Raw genomic sequence first — 17,038 nt, forward strand, 5'->3', positions numbered from 1 at the left:
GTCGAGGCCCACATCTGCCCTGTACCTGGGGCTGCTTTTGGGGACTCATTGACTCCCCTGCTCCCCAGTCACTTCACTTGAAGGCCCAGCTAAGCAAGGCTGCCCAAATAGCACTAACTCATCCCATGGAAATTCAAGCCCTGGGCCCTGGGCTGAGGGGCTGCGGTCTCTGAGTGCTCTGATGAAGGCTTTGGGGAGCTGCTGGCTCAAACCCTGCCCCTTCTCCCAAACAGAGGTCTCCTGGCTCCCTGCAAAGGAAACAGGCCTTCTACCCAGGGCCAAATGACCAGCAAACAAGTCGGGGGAGAGATATTGGATGGCACTTGGCCAACAGCACCTGGCCCAGGCTCTCCATTTTAGCTTTCATCAAGAGAGCTTGCTGGGGTCTAGGCTGTCTCCTCCCCCCACCCCAGCTACTCAGGGAAGGTGGCTCCCAAGCTCCAGGACCTCATCCTGTGGCACCCCCCCCCCGCTCCTGGCCCTCACTGGGGGGGGTGTTCTGTAGCATTCCCTCCCCCCCCCCGGGGGGCTGCCTGTCATTCTTGGTGATGTCCAGGCAAAGGCGGGATGTGGTTCTAATCAGACTTCTGCTATTTATCTTTCAATCAACTCTTCCCGGTGCAGGAATAAACAGGATGTTTGGAGGCCCCGGTGAGCATGGCCAGCCTTCCCCAGCTGTCCAAGGAGGACGCTCTGTGAATGCCATTGGGCCTGGAGGGTGAGGTTAGGAGGGGCTGACTCTCCCCTGGGGACTATCCCCTGTTCCAGCAATGACATGGTCTGGATATGTTCACGGAGGCAGAAACAGATCTGGAAAGGGGGGCAGAGATCCCAGTTCGATGATGCTCGCAGCCTTGGCAACAGGTAGTGTTTCTCCTGCCTGGCTCTAGAGTAGCCCTGAGACCACCCAATCACTTGGAGACCAGACCCCTGGGCTCTATGTGGGCACCTCAGGCCCTGAGGAAGTGAGGAGGGCTGAGGAAAGTGTGGAAGGGCTAGATCTAACGCCTGGGGTCTCTTTGTATGAGAGAGGGAAAAACTGGCACCCTGAGAGGGAGAGAGACTCCCCAGCTGGAGAGGACAGAGACAGGAGCTTGGCTGGGGCCAAGCACTCACCTGCTCTGGACACGCCCTCTCCCTGCCTGCTGGGAGCCCTCAGCATCCTGTCTCCTCACTGTTGGCATCCTTCTTTGTTCCCTCGAGGGAGGAGCTCCAGATTACAGAAGGGGCTGGCCAGCTCATTCTTTGCCTCCCTGGCCAAGGGGCCAACCTGGGGAGAAGCCTGGTCTCTGCTCTTGGGAGGGCAGAGTGAACTGGGCCACTTGCTGTTACACCAGGTGTGAGTGCAGGGGTGCAGGCTTCCTCCCCACTTTGTGCCCTGCCTGGTTAGGCGGGCTGGCCAGAGGTGAAGAGGAAGAGGGGTATCAGGGAGCCCCATCCGGGAGCTGGTGGGGGCCCTGGCCCCGCAGCCCTAGGAAAAGCCCAGAGGAGATGGCCAAGCCCAGGCCCCCAGCAACACATCTCTTCAGGACCCGGGGCCAGGAGGACAAGGTGCCTCCCAACAAACATGTTTGCCTGAACCAGGACTAGTCTCGGGAGGCACAGCCCGTCCTCACCCTCCCGGGTTGCTGCCTGACCCCTCCTCCACCTGGCTTCTCACCTTATTATTGCTGGTAACGAATCTTCATCCTAAACAGTCCCATTTTTGTGGCCCATGAGGGTCCTCCCGCCAAGGGCTTAAATCTGTCTTGTTTTTGACATCATCCCTGCAAACATTTCTAGCCTGCTTCCACCAAAGAGCTGCCACAAGGCCAGGGATGGGGTTGGGGAGCTGGCCGAAAAGGGGAGATGAGACCTCGGGGGTTGTTTTCTCTTACAAAGTAAGTCACAATTCGTGGAGGCGGGGGTACTTGGAGGCCTGTGGGATTGCCCCTGTCCCCACGGTGGTCTCTGACCTTTATTGAATGCTCAGTGAAGGCAGCAGCCCCCATAGACACAAAGCCTGGCCCCTGGCCTCAGCAAGCTCCCGGTCCAGCCAGGGAAGAAAGCCGAATTAAACAGCCATGGCCCGGTGGGGTGGGGGTGGGGGCAGACAGAGAACGGGACACCTAGAAGGAAGAAGGAACGTGGCTTCTTTTTCCAGCTGGGGGAGGTCCCGTGAAGAGCGAGGTCCTTCTCCTGGCCTGGGTCTGCTCCTTTTCGGCATTCCCATTCCACAGAGCCCACCGAGCCCAGAGATGGTGAGGTGTGACATTCCTTTCTCTGCTGTGAATTAGAGGCCCCCTCGCTCCCAAGGCCCCTGAAGCATTTCCTTCAGAAGGTACAATTGAACTCTTTCTGGGGGTTGTACTTTCTGCCCTTTACGGGACTTTAAAACCACAGGGTAAGACGTGCCTGACCCAGGCCAGCTTCCTCCCCCTCCTCCCCCAGAGCAAAACATGGAGCCTCCAGGAGAGAGGCTGGGAGAGAAGAGGACAGCACTGGAGCCCAGCTCCTCTTGCTGTGACTCAGTTTCTCCTTCTGGAAAGCGGGGCCAACCGATCATTGAGCCATATTCTCTGACACTACTGTAAGAGCCGTTGGCCCAGAGGGGACCTCAGTCCAACCCAGCTCTGTAAGATGTGAAATCCGCACCAATGATCCTAGGCCCTAGCGACCCACAACTGCCCCTGGGGAACGTCCTTGGGAAGGGGGGAGCTGCCGCCCAGAGCGGCAGTCAGGGAGAAGTGAGGGCCCAGGACCTCTCCCTTTCCAGCCCAGGCACCCTGGGAGCTCCCAATTCGCCGAGGCCTCCTGGGTCCGGGTCTCGACTTCCCAGACTTGTTGGTAGGGACAGGGCGGGTTGGATTCCACATCAGACGGGGTTCCTTCTGCAGGGGCAGGAACACGGAACTTCTTTGGGAGTGCTTCTCCAAAGCACTGGACCTGGCATTCTTGCCTCTCTGGGAAGCCTCCCCAGGCAGGAGATGCGTCTCCTGCGGGCCCCTGGCCGGACCCCAGGGGACTGGAGCTTTGGGGCGGGTTGCTGCCCACCCTACCTCAGAGAAAGCCAGGGAACGAACCAGTGCTGCTGCTCCCACAGGAGGGAGAAATGGTTTTAATAAACAAACATCGTAATATCCACACTTTGCTTCCAGCTCAGTCTTTTAATTTGGGGGCTTTAAAGACCTCAACAATAGGCCGCCGCGTCACAATAGGCTTGTGTGTGAATCTGTGTGCTTTTCATTCAAACATAAAAAGAGTCCGATTGATTCATGGTCACGGAGAACAAGACTGATGTGGTCCACTGGAATCCACACATTGTCCCCACCCCCACTCTAATCCACCATTTCAATCCCAAGCCTTTTGTATCAGCGCAGCTAATGGGCCACCAGGAGAGGAGGGGGCGGGCTGGCCCCGGGGGAGCAGGGGGCCCTCCTGCCCTCTTGCCCAGATCTCGCCTGAAGGCGCTCCCAATGCAGCCAAAAAGGGAGAAAGTCACTCCCGGGCCTCCTGGTGAGGGAGGCGTCAGTGTTCTTTTCACGCCCGTCCTGACAGAGAGTCATGAGGCCTGGGTTCTAATCCCAGCTCAAGTGCCCATGGGCTTCGGAGCCCTGGCTAAGTGCCATCGTCTGCAGCCCTCAGTTCCCCATTCTGGCAATCCGGGAGAACAGTACCTTCTCCTGGCTAGCCCACTGGGGTGCTGGGAGTAGGGATCAGATAATGTCTGTGAAACCCTCCATGCCCCTCCATAAAACAGTATTAAAATGTCTTCCGATTCCCCATGGACTCCAGCAGCCAGAAGGCCGCTCCAGGCTGTGGGTGGTTTTGTCAAGAGGGCACTCAGAGCCTGTCCAATCTCATTTAAATGAGAATGTGGTTCCGCTTGCCAAGAAGAAAAGGAGAGGGAAAACGGTCTGAAAAGCCAGGCTCCCTAGAGCTCACCTTCTGGGGAGTGGCATTGGGAAAGGGGAGTTCTTCGGGCCAAAAGAGTTTAGCCTCGGGCTCTGGGCAGAGTGGCTTTAAAAGAAAAGGAAAATGGAACTCACTGGGGACCAGCAGCGATGAAGGTGTCCCAACTGCTCGCTCTAGAGACTAATACTCTATGTCGTCAGAAACAACTGCAAAGGCAGGGAGGGACGGGAAATGGGAGCCCACGTCAATCAATCAACTGGGTATGCCCGAGTCCCTGGGAGTCCCTGTCAAGGGCCCATTTGAGGCATGCACAAGAAAAGAGGGGTGTGCTCCCTGTGTTCCCAGATCTTACAGAGGCCTGGGTCACACACACCGAGGGAGAAAGGCCAGGTGGGATGCTCTAGGCAGATCCAGGACTGGGGCAGGACCACCTGACTCTCCTAGTCTGGGGACAGGCAAGAAGGGAGGGTCTGGGCTCTTTCTTTTCCCTCAGCCACCCAACTGCACACTCATCGGGGGAAATCCAACCCGTGGGGACAAGCAGAAAACAATGAAACCAGGGCGAAAATGAGGAGGCATCAAGGAAGAGTGTGAAGACCCTTCAGAGAAGGGATTAGTTTCTCCGCTTGGCCCCAGAGGGCAGAACAACAGAAAAGACTGGTAGTTAGGAGAGGCAGGTTGGGACTTGATGTCAGCCAGAGTTTCCTGACAGCGAAAGCTGTCACATCGAGGAAGGGGCTGCCTCCGGAGGCCGGGGAGGGGGCCCTTCTTCAGGTGTGGGCCCCGAGCTGCTCCCTCCTGGCTCTGGGATTTCACTGGGAAGCACGCACAGTCTCACAGAAAGCGGAAGAAGCCCCAATTTCTGACCGGCTCCCTCTCTGTCCACCGGCCTGGGGGGCAGGAAGGCAGCAGAGCTGCCCTCCCCCCAGGGTGACTGTCTCGTGGGGGCTTCCAGCTTGTGCTGTTTTGACACAGAAGGGCAGAGAGGCCAGCCGGGAAGGCAGCTTGAGTGGGCTCTGCCTTCACCACATCAATGACCAAAGTTCTGTTAGCAATTTAAGAGCAGCGTGATCCTCCTGCCCCCCCCACCTATGCCCGCTTCCATCAGCCCCTCCCCCCATGATTGTCCCCCCCCCCCCCGGATCAGGAGGATGAAGTGACCCAAAGGAGCCTGCTGGGAAAAGAGACTCCTTGTCCCCAGAAACAGCTCATGAGCCGCCCCACCTTTGTGCCCAGCAGAGCACTGGGGCCACCAGGCAATCAAGCAGACCAGAGTGGGACAGTGCCTCATGAGCTCTGTGCATAAGGGAAGCCTCACCCTGGCACGCCAGACAGTTCCACCAAGCCATGAGGCAGGCTGGGCCCCTGGGGCGGGTGCCTGGACAGCAGCAGGGTCTGCAGGCCTTCCCCTCCAACCTTTGTTCCAAAGCAAAGCTCCTAAAGGGTAGAGTAAAAAGCAGAAGAGGCCAGCTTCCCTCACTCAGAATGGTGACTTGTAAAAAGGGAGGAGGAGGCTGAACCCACCGGTCCCCAGGGCCACAGGCCATTGCACTTTTAATTACCCAGGCTCCCCTGGTTCTGCCTCATTTCACCGCCTCGCCGGCAGGGAAGGCAGGCTGGTAAATGGTACTTATTTAAGAGGGCGAAGTAGCCTTGAGTGGAGTCCTTACTCAGAAGAGTCCTCCCTTCCGAGGGCTGCCCTGCCCCACCTAAGACATCAAGGAACCTTGCACTGGCCTGGGGCCTTAGCCCTCCAACTGGACACAACTAACCTCCCAGTACTCCTTCCTGACCTGGCCAAACAACTCTTTGTCTCTTAGGCTCTGCCAGCAGGCCCAGACTTTGGGGTACAAGACCTCGGCTCGGCTCTGCTCCTTCCTGGGTATGGGACCTGGTCACAACGCTCGAGAGGCAGTGGGCAACATCGGCCCAATGCCATGTACCGGCTGGGTCCTCCCTCCCCCTTCCCATGGCCAGCCCTAGGCCAGTGGGCAGACCTGACATCCCCTCTCCGCCCTGGCCAGCCTCTGTCCTAGAAACCAGAATACAGCCTACTGCCAAACATCACAAGATGCACAGCACTCCCTTTCTCAAGGACACACAATGGCTCCCTATTGCCCCTCCACACTCCTCGAACCTCCTCCTTCCTGCTTCCTTGGCAGAGCTGGCTCGGGTGGCTTCCCCACCTTCATGTCATCCCTGAGGCTGTGGTGCCCGGGGCTCTCCGCTTTTGGGGCCCTGCCCCAGAGACCTCTCCTGCTTCACTCAGCCCTGGCCAGCCTCTCATCCCCCACAGGGACTGGACTTGAGAGCCCTGGTCTAGAACTTGGCATTCTGCACCATCCCTGGGCAGGACACGTCAGGCTCTGCCTGCAGAGACCAGGTGGGCACCCATCTTTACACAATTCCCTAGGCATCCTGGGGCCGCCTGCAGCCCAGACTTCTTGCTTATGAGCCTCTGAATGGCGTCTCTGCTATATCGTGGGGACAGAGCGGCTGCAAGCAGCACAGGGCGGGAAGGAGCAGCTATGTCCCACCTAGCACAAGCATGCCGCGGTGGCTGCTGCTGCGCCTGGGACCTCCAGTTTACACGCGGAAAAAAAGGGCAAACAAGGAGACCATTTTCCTTTTCCAGAAAGCCAAACTTTAATTGTGCCTTGTTCAAAGTGTTCCTCCCGCCGCCTGGCCCGGGGCAGCCCCGTCACAAGCCGAACCAGTCAGGGACCCCCCCACGCCGGGGGTCGCCTTTCTGCCTCTGCCTTTCATCCTCCACAAACTGATTTTGGATATCATCGATGGAGCCAGCTTCAGTGCTCCGCTCTTTCTCGGGAAACAGATCTGGGAACTTGAAGATCTGTCCGTGAGCCTAGGGAGAAACAGGGAATATTCGCAGTCCCACAAAAGCCGAGGCAGAGAATGGCCCGGGGGTCCGGCCCGCCATTCCTCTCCGCAGCACTGCCAGACAGTAAAGAGGCAGGCAGAGCCCAGGGCCGCAGTCACCCGGAGGGCAGCAAAGAGGAGGGGGCCCCACGTTCAATCAGATGAAATGATTAACAGCACCCCCTCCCCTGCTGCTCGGCATGATGGACACCACAGCCGCGGCAGCCGGAGCGTGTCCGGGGCGGTCGGTGTCTCTGCCTCCGCCTCGGCCTCCGCTTTCATCTAGCAGCAGGAAACCATCACTCTGGGACAATAATCTTTTCACTGACATGATCTCTCCATTGAGCGGTATTTGTTCTGCTTGTGGCCTCATTAACGGTGTCCGTTCCCCGGAGGGGGGAAGCCGGGGGGGGGGGAGTCCTCCAGACCCCCAGTCCCGAAAGACCTTCACCCTTCCTCCTGGCACAGGGCTTAGCAAAGAGCGGCCGAGAAATACGGCTGTCCACGCCGCTCTATAAATCAGGAAAGGCTTTGCAAATTAACTGGCCTTAGGTCTCCCACTAGGACTCTCAGGATAGATCAGTGTCAACAAAGTCCCGAGCCCCGAGCCGCTGCCTCCACCCTTGGGCTTCCCATGTCCTCGGCCCCACGACTTGGGGTGATTCCGGGGCCAGGGAGAGCAGGCAGGCGGCAAAGAGACCCCAACTCGGGGAAGCTGGTGCTCCAGCAATATTATCGATATTAAATATTAAAATCACACAACTGTTTTCTATTTCACAAATATCCCTGCTTTAATAAATAATATTTCAGTAATGTTACTGATATTAAATACTGAACTACTTTGCCATTTCATGACAGGTCAAGGGACACAAAGAAAGCCCGTTTGTTTCTGCAACGTCTGAATAAGTAAAATGAGGCCGCAAGGCCGCATTTTGTCCAGAAGTTTGGGTTTGGGCTGTCGGCCAAGCCGGGACACCCTGAGATTGAAGGTTGATAAATTCTGATCATATGGAGGGGGGTGTCAGAGCGGGGAGTGATGAAAAGCAGGGACGGGGCATGCTCGGTAGCCGGCTTTCAGGAGGATTATCTTACACATTTCAAAACTTTTTTTTTCTTTTTTAAAATACCAAAGGGCAATAGTTTACACGCAGGCTGATTGCCCAGAACAGGGGGATTTATGTGGATCTACTGAGGTGATTCGGCCGGGTTTCTAAAGGGGAGGGGGTTTCGAAACGACATTTTAAAATGGAAATGCAAAGTCTGCAATTTATAAGAGTAGGTTCGGAAAAGCCAGGGAAGGTTTGGGCTGAAAGCAGGGCTCGCTTCCTACTGGAGACAAAGGCCGCGCGGAAATTTAAGGTTCCTTGGGGAACTCTCCTCCTATCGAGAGAATTTAACCTTTCACTTAAAAAAAGAAAAGAAAGAAGACCCGGTCTTTCCAAAGAGAAAGGAAAGGCTGACCAGAGGAAAAGCACTGAAGAGGGGGAAAAAAAAAAAACCAAACCCCCGAAGCTCCAGGACAAAGGGAACGGGGAAGTGCAGGCCGGGGCGTTTTCAGGGACCCTAATGAGCCTCTGCAGGGACAGTGTGCTCCATTAACCCCTTCTCTGCCGGCGGGCCGAGCCGCTCAGAGTCGGCACCGCAGCAAATCAGACGCTTTTTGGGGGGATGTTTGCGTGCTGTAACTGAGGCATTAGGGTAAAAGTAATGGCTGGCCAGCTGGACAGCCATGACAGGGAACAGGGTCCTGACCCGGACTTTGTTTCCCAACACTCTTCTCCAGGGTTCACAATAAGATCTGTAGTAAAGGACCACTCGAAGGGCCACAGAGAACCACCACCAAAATACAGACCCCCGAGACACGACAGTGACCCCCAGGCTGTGCCCACCACTCGCGCTCCCCCCTTCCTGCTTCCAGGCTCGCCCAGTCCTGAAGGAGCCAGCCCCAGCCCCCGGGCTAGGGGGTCGCCCGCCCTTTAAAAATTATGATCAAGGAGCCCTCCCGAGCAGTGACATTAGACACACACACACTGTTCCCCTGCTAAGTCTCAGGAAAACGGAGCCCAGAGCAGCTGCTGATATGAGATCTCCGTGGCACAGTTCAATTTTCACGATCAGGGGGTGGGGGCCCAAGGGGCTCAGATGACTCCAAAGCCACTAGTAACCGTAGCCTCCCCTGAAGGGGCTGGGGGGGCCTAACAGCAGCCTGGTTTTGGAGGGGCTTTCTCTGGCCCTGGGCTGGGCCGCCACACACCCATGGCTCTCAGCCCAAACACATATGTGCGCTCCCCGGGCAGGAGAAAGAAGGCAGTTGTTGTCTGGAAGGAGGCAGCCTAACCCCCGCTCCCCATAAAGGCTCCCCAAGCCCATGCCAGCCCTGGCCAGCCCAAGAGCGCTACTGCCATCTGGCGGCTGAGGGAGTGTTGGCCAGCCACCGGGACAGGACCGCGGGCTCCCACTCCCGCCAACAGCCGGGCTCTCCCCTTCTGTTTAAACTGAAATTCAGTAATTGGGGCAAGCACAGTTGGGGACAATGGTGGGGTTCCCGGGGCCCCTCGCTGACCTCAGCCCAAAGGTGCCAGCAGGAGAGAGGGCGGCCTTCGAGGCCCAAAGATGACCAGGAGGGAAGGGGGCTTCAAAGTCTGTCTCTCCCCTCCAGCCCACCCCATGGCCCGGCCCCAGAGCAGCTCAGCCCAAGGCCAGGGGTCCGGAGGCCTTGGAGGTTAATGACCCCCTCCCCAGGCAAACAACCTTTGTATCCAAGGGGAGACATGGGGACTACAGAGACAAGGAAGACCCAGGCCCTGACCGGGGGGGGGGCAGGGTGGGGCTCATGCCAAGGTCATCTACCCTTACTCTGGGCAAATTCAGGGCTCAGAAAAGGAGAGGGCCCTGGGTGGGCATCGGGACATCCGGGGGGAAGCCACATGGGCAGGATTTTTTTTTTTTAGGCAGTTGGGGTTTAGTGACTTGCCCAGGGTCCCACAGCTAGTAAGTGTCAAGTGTTTGGTCTGAGGCCGGATTTGAACCCAGGTCTTCCTGACTTCAGGGCCAGTGCTCTATCACGGGCAGGATTTTGACAGAGATCTGGAAATGGCCACATTTCTGGGTGGAGCACTGAGCAGAGAGGCCCCCATGCCACCTTGGGCTCTGACCTGGGGCCAGAGCTTCTGGCTGGACCCAGGGGGCAGCCTGGGGTGTGGGGAGGATGGGGCCTGAGGAGCTCACCCAGGGAAATCAGTGTTAGTGACAGAGCGGACAGAGGAGACCCATGACAGACACCCCTGAGAACACTGCAGCCCAACTGCTAGTGGGGGCCAGTTGCCTGCCACACCACACATACCACACACACACACACACACACACACACACACACACACACACACACACACACACACACACACACACACACACACACACACACACACACACCCCTGGAGGTTTCTGAAGCTTCACCCAATACTCACAACCTCTGAGTGGTCCAGGGCACCTTCAGCCACAAGGGAGATGCCCAGAGCCTTCCAACAGCAGGACAGCCCACTCTCCCTCTGGGCCCCTCCTTGGACATGGGGGGGTGGGATGGAGAAAATGCCTCAGCCCCCTTTTCCCTAGACCAGGCCCTGAGGCAGCCTGTGCCCTGACTCACCAGCTGGACATAAGCAACCTTGTAATCAGGCTGCTTTATGCGCACATTCCTGTGATCCCTCTTCTTGTTGGAACCTGTTGGAATAGAGACCTTCCTTTGCTCATAATTCCTGATTTCAGGTCCAATTATCTCAGAAATCAACAGCCAGCCCAGGCCCAGAAGCTGTGGCCACCCTTAACTGGCTCCTGCACCCCCATTCACCCAGTCATAGGTTAACCATTCAATGCATCAAGAGGTGTCCCTCTGCCCGTGACACGAAGGGCGTCCCCTTCTGGGGGTTCCTCCTGAGCAAGCTTGACTCGGGAGCACTTGGTAGGCTGATGGAGCAGAGACCCAGAGCGCCTGGGGGCACTACCCCTGCCCCAGCACAGCTGCACGGCTTGGGACAAAGGCAGGGAGGGAGAGAGCCCGCCATGCTGGAAGGCTGCGTGGGTGCTTCCGCTGACCAACGCTCTTCTGGTCCTGAAGCGCCACCACCTGGTCACCAGCAGGCACAGCGAGGGAGAACAAAGCAGAGAAAGGAGGCAGAGGAGAGGCAGGCCACAGCAGCCCACACTCACCATGCTGGATCCTGGTTCTCACGGCAGCCACAGGCACGTTATAGATGTTCTGCAGATAATTCTTGAGGTCAATTCTGGTCATTCTGCACCCCACACAAGAGGAGAGAGAAGGCACCTTGAAACCACGGTGCCGGCAAGGACGCCTCGGCAGTCAGGACCGCAGCCGTGCATCGTCCCCAGAGGCCACCTGCGGCCCCAGCCCCATACTCGAGCGTGGCCTTGGCCGGGGGAGGTCCACGCAGCCCTGTGGTAGCTGCTTCACCAGGCAGGTCACTGACCACCGTGGCCCGGCACCAGCAACAGCACCAACAGTGCAGGCCAGGGACACACTGAGCAGACTGGCCGAACTGCAGAGCTAAATCCCAGAGCTGCATCCCCCTGCCCTCCTACAGCACCAAACTGAGCTCGCGGGGTCAGCCGCGCCAGACGTCGGGAGGCCCGGGAGCAGACAATGCTGCTTTGTACCCGGCAGGCAGGAGCCCTCCAGAACCTGCCCGCCTCGGCTTCCCAGGCCCACTCCCCGGGAAGAGGTCCAGCTGTAGAGAAGCCCTGAACCTGAGTTTCCAGGGGGACACACCAGCTCCCCCTGTCCAGACAGCCCACACTTCGATCCAGCTTCAGACAGAAAAACTGTGCCTTGGGGATTTCTTGTCGGTTGCGCCCCTCCTGAGGCCAAGGGGCTAAGCTTGAGGGTGCCTGGCCAGGTGCCCTGTGGCCTCTCGGGTCCCGAACGACCCGGGGCTCTGAGCAGCCAGAAGAAACAAGGGGCCCGCCCAGTGAAAGGGCAGAGGCCCACGGCCACGAAGACCGTCCACGTGTCTGCGCCTTCCCCCCGCCAGAACCTTCCCTGAGGCTGCTCTGACATTTGCACAGCCCAAGGAATGAGTCCAAACTCCAGAGCTGTGCCCTGCTGGGCCTCTGGGACCTGGACCCCCCACCCCTCAGAGTACTTACTCCATCGGGATTCGGAATTGCACGGTGTCCTCCGGCTGTGCCGTCCCGGGCCTCACCAGCTGGATGAAGAAATTGGTGCGGAAGATGCGCAGCTGGGGGTTTCCTGCCTGGTACAGGGGGTACCTGCCAGAAAGCCCCCAGCTCAGTTATCTGGCCTCGGGCTCACAGCTTGTGCGGCCAAGGCAGCAGTGGACAGACACCCCCCCCATCGCCACCTACACTGCCTGAACCCCTCGGGGCCGTGCTGCCAATCAGCCGGCTTAGCTCCTCCCCCCCCATCCTCTATCGCGCACACACTGTGTACCAAGTACCAGGGGCGTGATTCACGGGGAGAAGGCTTCTCTGCGCCTGCTTCCCTCTCGCAAAGCGCGTGGCGCTCAGGCTGACTTCTCTCCCAGCTACCCATTCCTGACTCCACGGGGCTCACTCCGACCCCCCCCCCCCCATCCCGCTGCCCATTCAGGTCCAGCCAGGGCACGCGAGCCAGGCAAGAGAGAGACCTCTGCCGGCTCTCCGAGGCGAACAGGCGCTGGCTGCCTCTGCTCGCTGAAGGCCCTCCAGCGGCCGTTCACGTTGGCGCAGGAAGGTGGTGAGCGGCCTCCCACGCTCCCCCTGGTGGCCACTTCTCATGGTGCACGATGGCTGGCTTGGGGCGGGGGGCACCTTATGACCACTGCGGGGGGGGGGTGTCTGCACCTAAGGAACTCTGGACCACGGCTTGTGGGCAACCAGTCTGCCCGTGCTGGGCCTCCAAGTCCCAAAAGTGAACGGCTCTGGGCCCTGGCCACGGAATCCCGAAGACGAGCTGACCCAGGACCCAAAGGCACCCCCGCCTGCTTCAGGACAAGAAATAGGACTTGGAGGAAAGCGGGAGATCTCAGCTTCCTTCGGGGCAACGGAGGGAGGAAGAAGGAAGGGGGCCACTGCCCCGTGTGCAAGGCGAGGGATTCGAGCAGCCGAGATGATGGAGGGCACCCCGAAGGGGGCAGGGGGGGGCAGAGGCTCTGAGACAGAAGGGGGCCCTGGCGGCGCCTCGGCCCCATCGCATGGCCCGGTCTCTCTGTGCCTCGCTCCTCCTCTAAACAACAGTAGGGCCGAACGCCGGCCGGGTGCCTTCATCTTTGAGGTGCCACGGCCCCCTCGGGCTAATGATTCCCTGCACCCACCTCAGAGCCATCTTTAAATACGTAAACCACACAGGATGACGAAGGAAACCAATCATCCTGAAACACAGACGGCTAAACAGCCCAACCCCACACCACAGGCTGTCTCGGGCTCCTTCCAGCTCGGACCATCTGCCAGCCAGTGACCCCCAACGTCGGGCACCGACCTGACATCACCAATGCGACAGCAAAGAGGAAAAGGCCTGGCCGTCCCCTTTTGTGCCACCCCCCGACCTCTGCCCTGGGTGCTCTCTCCCCACCCAGCTGACCCATCTGGCTGAGCTCTAGGCCTGGCGCATGGGAAGCATCTCATACAGATGGACAGACAGACGGGCAGACCTACGGACAGAACAGGAGACGGCCGGGTACGCGGACAAACAGATACAGACTGACAGATAAATAAGGACAGGGGGATGGACAGACAGAGGCAAACAGATGAAAAAGTGGCTAGAGAGACAGACAGAGACAGACGGATGGAGAGAGACACACACCAACAGATTAGCAAGGAGATGCAGACCACCAGTAAGTAGAGAGCCAGGCAGACAGACGGATGGATGGATGGACCGACAGACGGGCAGCACACGGCCAGGTAGATGGCCTCCTGGGGCACGCCCTCCAACACGAAAACGCCAGGCTTCCGACCCGGGAGGGGGTGCCCTTCAGCACCGGGCGGGCTCCCGGAAGTCCGACCGGAGGGACTCCAAGTGGAGCACAGAAGGGAGGAGAGAACAGTGGGCCTCAGCATCCGCCCAGCCTGGACAACGGGCGAGCAACGGGCAAGCGGCCGCCTGCAGAAGGGGGCCCGTCCTGGGCGGAGGGAGGAAGGCAGAACCCACGGGGCTGGGCAGGGGGCGCACAACAGGAGCCCTCCTCCCTCCGACAAGGCCCCAAGACGACGGCCGGCGGGGCCCGAAAGAACAAAGAGGCCACCGCCGCCGGATGGCCACGATGGGCAGACGGCGCCCGGAGTCTGGGAAGGACAGCGTTCAGAAAGGGCACCGGGGATCCGCCCAGAAGGCTGGGTGCCTGGGACCAGGCAGGGGCCGGGGCTTGGCCGGTGTCACGGAGCGAAAGACGGCCGTGTGGGCATTTGAACCCAAGGCCTGCCTCCAAATCACGCCTGCTTTTCACAGCCCTTGCTGGGACACCAGAACCACCGGCCAAGACCACAGGATCGGGGGCCATCTGAGGCCAAGGGCCATGTGACTCACCTGAGATCTGAAAGGAGGTATCAGAGGCGAGATTTGAACCCAGGACCCCCAACCCTGGAGCCAGGGGCAGGAACAGGCCTAGAGGGGCAGGAGGGCCAACCTCCTAACAGGGGCAGCTGTCTCTGAGCAGGAGCGAGGGAGATGTTGGGGTGACCCTTGTGTGCCTGCCAGCTCTGGAGGTGCTGCTGGCCCTCGTGCGTTCTGGGGTCCGAGATAAGATGGCAGTGAAGGAGCTACTGTTGGGATGTGGCCGTAGCATGAATGAATGAATGAATGAATGAACGAATGAGTGAATGAATGCATGGGTGAGTAAATCAGCAAGTGAACAAAGGTGTGAATTAGTGAATGGATGAATGCATGCCTGAGTAAATGCAGGAGTGGATGAACAAATGAACACCTGACTGAGTGAATGAATATACTAGTGAACAAATCAGTTATTGAATGAATGAGTGAATAAACACATGAACGAACAAATGCACGACTGAGTGGATGAATGCATGAGCGAATGAATGCATGAGTGAATAAATGAATGAGTGAATGAATAAATGCACGAGTGAGTGACCAGTGAGTGAACGAATGAAGGCATGAGTGAATAAATGAACGAGTGAATGAATGAATGCATGAGTGAACAAATGAGTGACTGAATGAAAGCACGAGTGAGTGAACGAGTGAATGAACGAATGAGTGAATAAATGCAGGGCGCCGTCAAGGCGGGTACAGCAGGGAGGCCTCGCTTCGGGGGGGGGGTGCAGCGACGTCCCCGGGGGCCGTGGCTCCGGCCCCTCTGGACAGTCACGCCAAGGCCCCGCCACGCCGACAGGGGACGCTGCTGCTGCTGCTGCTGTTGCCCTGGGTGGGCGGGGCCAGCGGCAGCCAGGGTGAGAGGGGGAGGAGAGCGGGGAGGGGGCCCCAGGCGGGGGGGGGGGGGGGGGGGGGGGGGAGCGGCACCGGGGCAAAGGCGCGGGACACACGGGGGAAGGAGGGCCTTGCACGACGACCCTGGGGGTGACTGGGGGCCAGCCCCGCTCCGGAGGCCAGGGTCACGTGGGCGGGCCTCAGTTTCCCCAAGCAGCCCTACTCGTACTCACAGGACATTGCGGGCCATGACGCCCGCTCTCTCTTGACAGCTGCTCCCGGAACTTCCTGTCGGCGGCGGAAGTAGGGCAGAGAGAAAGGAGGCCGGGCTGCCGCGCCTGCGCCGTGGCCACTGCCTGCATCGCCCTCTGGCGGCCGGAGGCCGCGCCGCCCACGCTCTTAACCTGCTCCTGCTTTTCGCTTTCTTCCTCTGCACCTTTGTCTCCCCCGGCTAGCCGTTTCCGCACCTGGGACGGACGCCGGGCCCTAACGGTCTTCTAGAGGGACTTGTGAGGAAACTGAGTCCCAGGCTCCGGGGCCCTCAGCGCCTAGGAGAAGGGGATTATTCCCTGGGGCTTTGTCCTGCCACAGAATGGCTGAGAGCGCTCTGGGAGAGTTTCCTGGAGGCCAGCGACAGAGACAAAGGGGGAAACTGAGGCAGGTGGTCAGAAAAGGGCCCAGGACAGCCAGACTACCTCTGTGAGCCTCAGTTTTCTCATCTATGAAATGGGCAGAGTGGTCCTCGGCCTCCTGACGTCCCCTAGATCCCGTGAAAAGGGGAGCTGCCTGGAGAGTGAAGGGTGACCACCACCTCAGCAGAGGCTGACAGGGCCCAGCCCTTCCCAGGGTGGGGAGAGAGCCCCTCCCATCTCCCCAGGACCTGCTTCTCATTGTGTCTCTGGTCCCAGATTCCAGCACTGTGCCTTCGACACACCAGGTGCCTAATAAGTGTTTAATTTGTTAATTAATGTATTATTGATTAATTAATGTAGCCATCTAGGCAGATGGGCTAAACCAGCTGCAGGTAAGCAATGGGCCTCATGGGATGTCTGCCGCAGCACGGAAGGACTTCCAGAAGGGCTCCAGGCAGATGAGGACGTGGAGGCGGCTGAAGCAGACAGTGCGAGCCACCAGAGCTTGGTCAGACAGGGAAGGTGCCAGGGCTGTCGCCTAGCCTGGGATGGCTGGGGGAGAGGGAGGCTAATGAGTGTGTGCGGCTCTGCCCTTTAATGTCAGCAGACACCCAGGATTCCTGGTCCTCTTAGGAAACAAAGGCCAATAACCAGCATCGGCCTGGACTGCCCTTCATGGGAGGCTCCTCTCATAACTGGGGGGAAGGGGGGAGTCTCGACTGGGCCCAGAGGAGTTCCTCACACATGCTGGAAGGCCCCCATCTCTTCCTCCCCCCCACCCATGCCCAACAAGGACAGGAGAAGGGAGAGTGGCAGGGGACCAGGAGAGCTGTCCCAGCCCACTTCATGCCTCTGATCTCAGCCCCCCAGGCCACCACCAGGCCTGATTTCTTGTTTCTGCTCCTCCCCCCAGGGCTATCCTGCTGGCTGATGCTGAGAATCCTCCCTTTAGGGTCCCAGGAGCCCAAGCTGGCAGGGGCTCAGGCAGGAGACTGACATTGCCCTAGGACTCACAGAGGGGACCATTTTCAGAGCAGTCTCAGTCATGCCCAGTGGGTGGGGTGGAGGGCAGGGGCCTGGCACTGGTAGGAAAGTGAAGGGAGAAGGCTCACCCCTTGCCCTTCTCCCCTGCCATTTGAGTGCAGCCCCCTCCTTCCTCCACAGGGAACCCTTGCTGATCCACGGGGAACTGCAGCCCTCGGAGTCCCAAGCTGGGGCTGGCTCATGCTCCCTTTTGGCCGGA

General features: G+C 59.0%; 1 protein-coding gene across 1 annotated transcript; it reads right to left on the reverse strand.

Annotated features, from left to right (window-relative positions):
- Positions 1-6,515: 6,515 nt before the first annotated feature.
- MRPL23 (mitochondrial ribosomal protein L23) lies at positions 6,516-15,474 on the reverse strand. The gene is made up of 5 exons (XM_020970864.1): positions 15,397-15,474; positions 11,935-12,057; positions 10,981-11,063; positions 10,421-10,494; positions 6,516-6,760 (listed from the first exon to the last, which is right to left on the reverse strand). Exons 1-5 carry the CDS (start codon positions 15,411-15,413, stop codon positions 6,596-6,598), a joined length of 462 nt encoding a protein of 153 aa, XP_020826523.1. The 5' UTR covers positions 15,414-15,474; the 3' UTR covers positions 6,516-6,595.
- Between the last annotated feature and the right edge of the window lie 1,564 nt (positions 15,475-17,038).

This window comes from Phascolarctos cinereus, unplaced genomic scaffold (genome assembly GCF_003287225.1).
Source record: "Phascolarctos cinereus isolate Bilbo 61053 unplaced genomic scaffold, phaCin_HiC Scaffold_9;HRSCAF=440, whole genome shotgun sequence".
Taxonomy (NCBI): domain Eukaryota; kingdom Metazoa; phylum Chordata; class Mammalia; order Diprotodontia; family Phascolarctidae; genus Phascolarctos; species Phascolarctos cinereus.

What these genes read in the sequence shown, in the direction of transcription:
- MRPL23 (XM_020970864.1), bottom strand. An exon ending in CAATTCCGAATCCCGATGGA is followed by an intron (nt 11,064 to 11,934) that starts GTAAGTACTCTG and finishes TGTGGGGTGCAG; the next exon opens with AATGACCAGAATTGACCTCA. An exon ending in GAGAACCAGGATCCAGCATG is followed by an intron (nt 10,495 to 10,980) that starts GTGAGTGTGGGC and finishes CTATTCCAACAG; the next exon opens with GTTCCAACAAGAAGAGGGAT.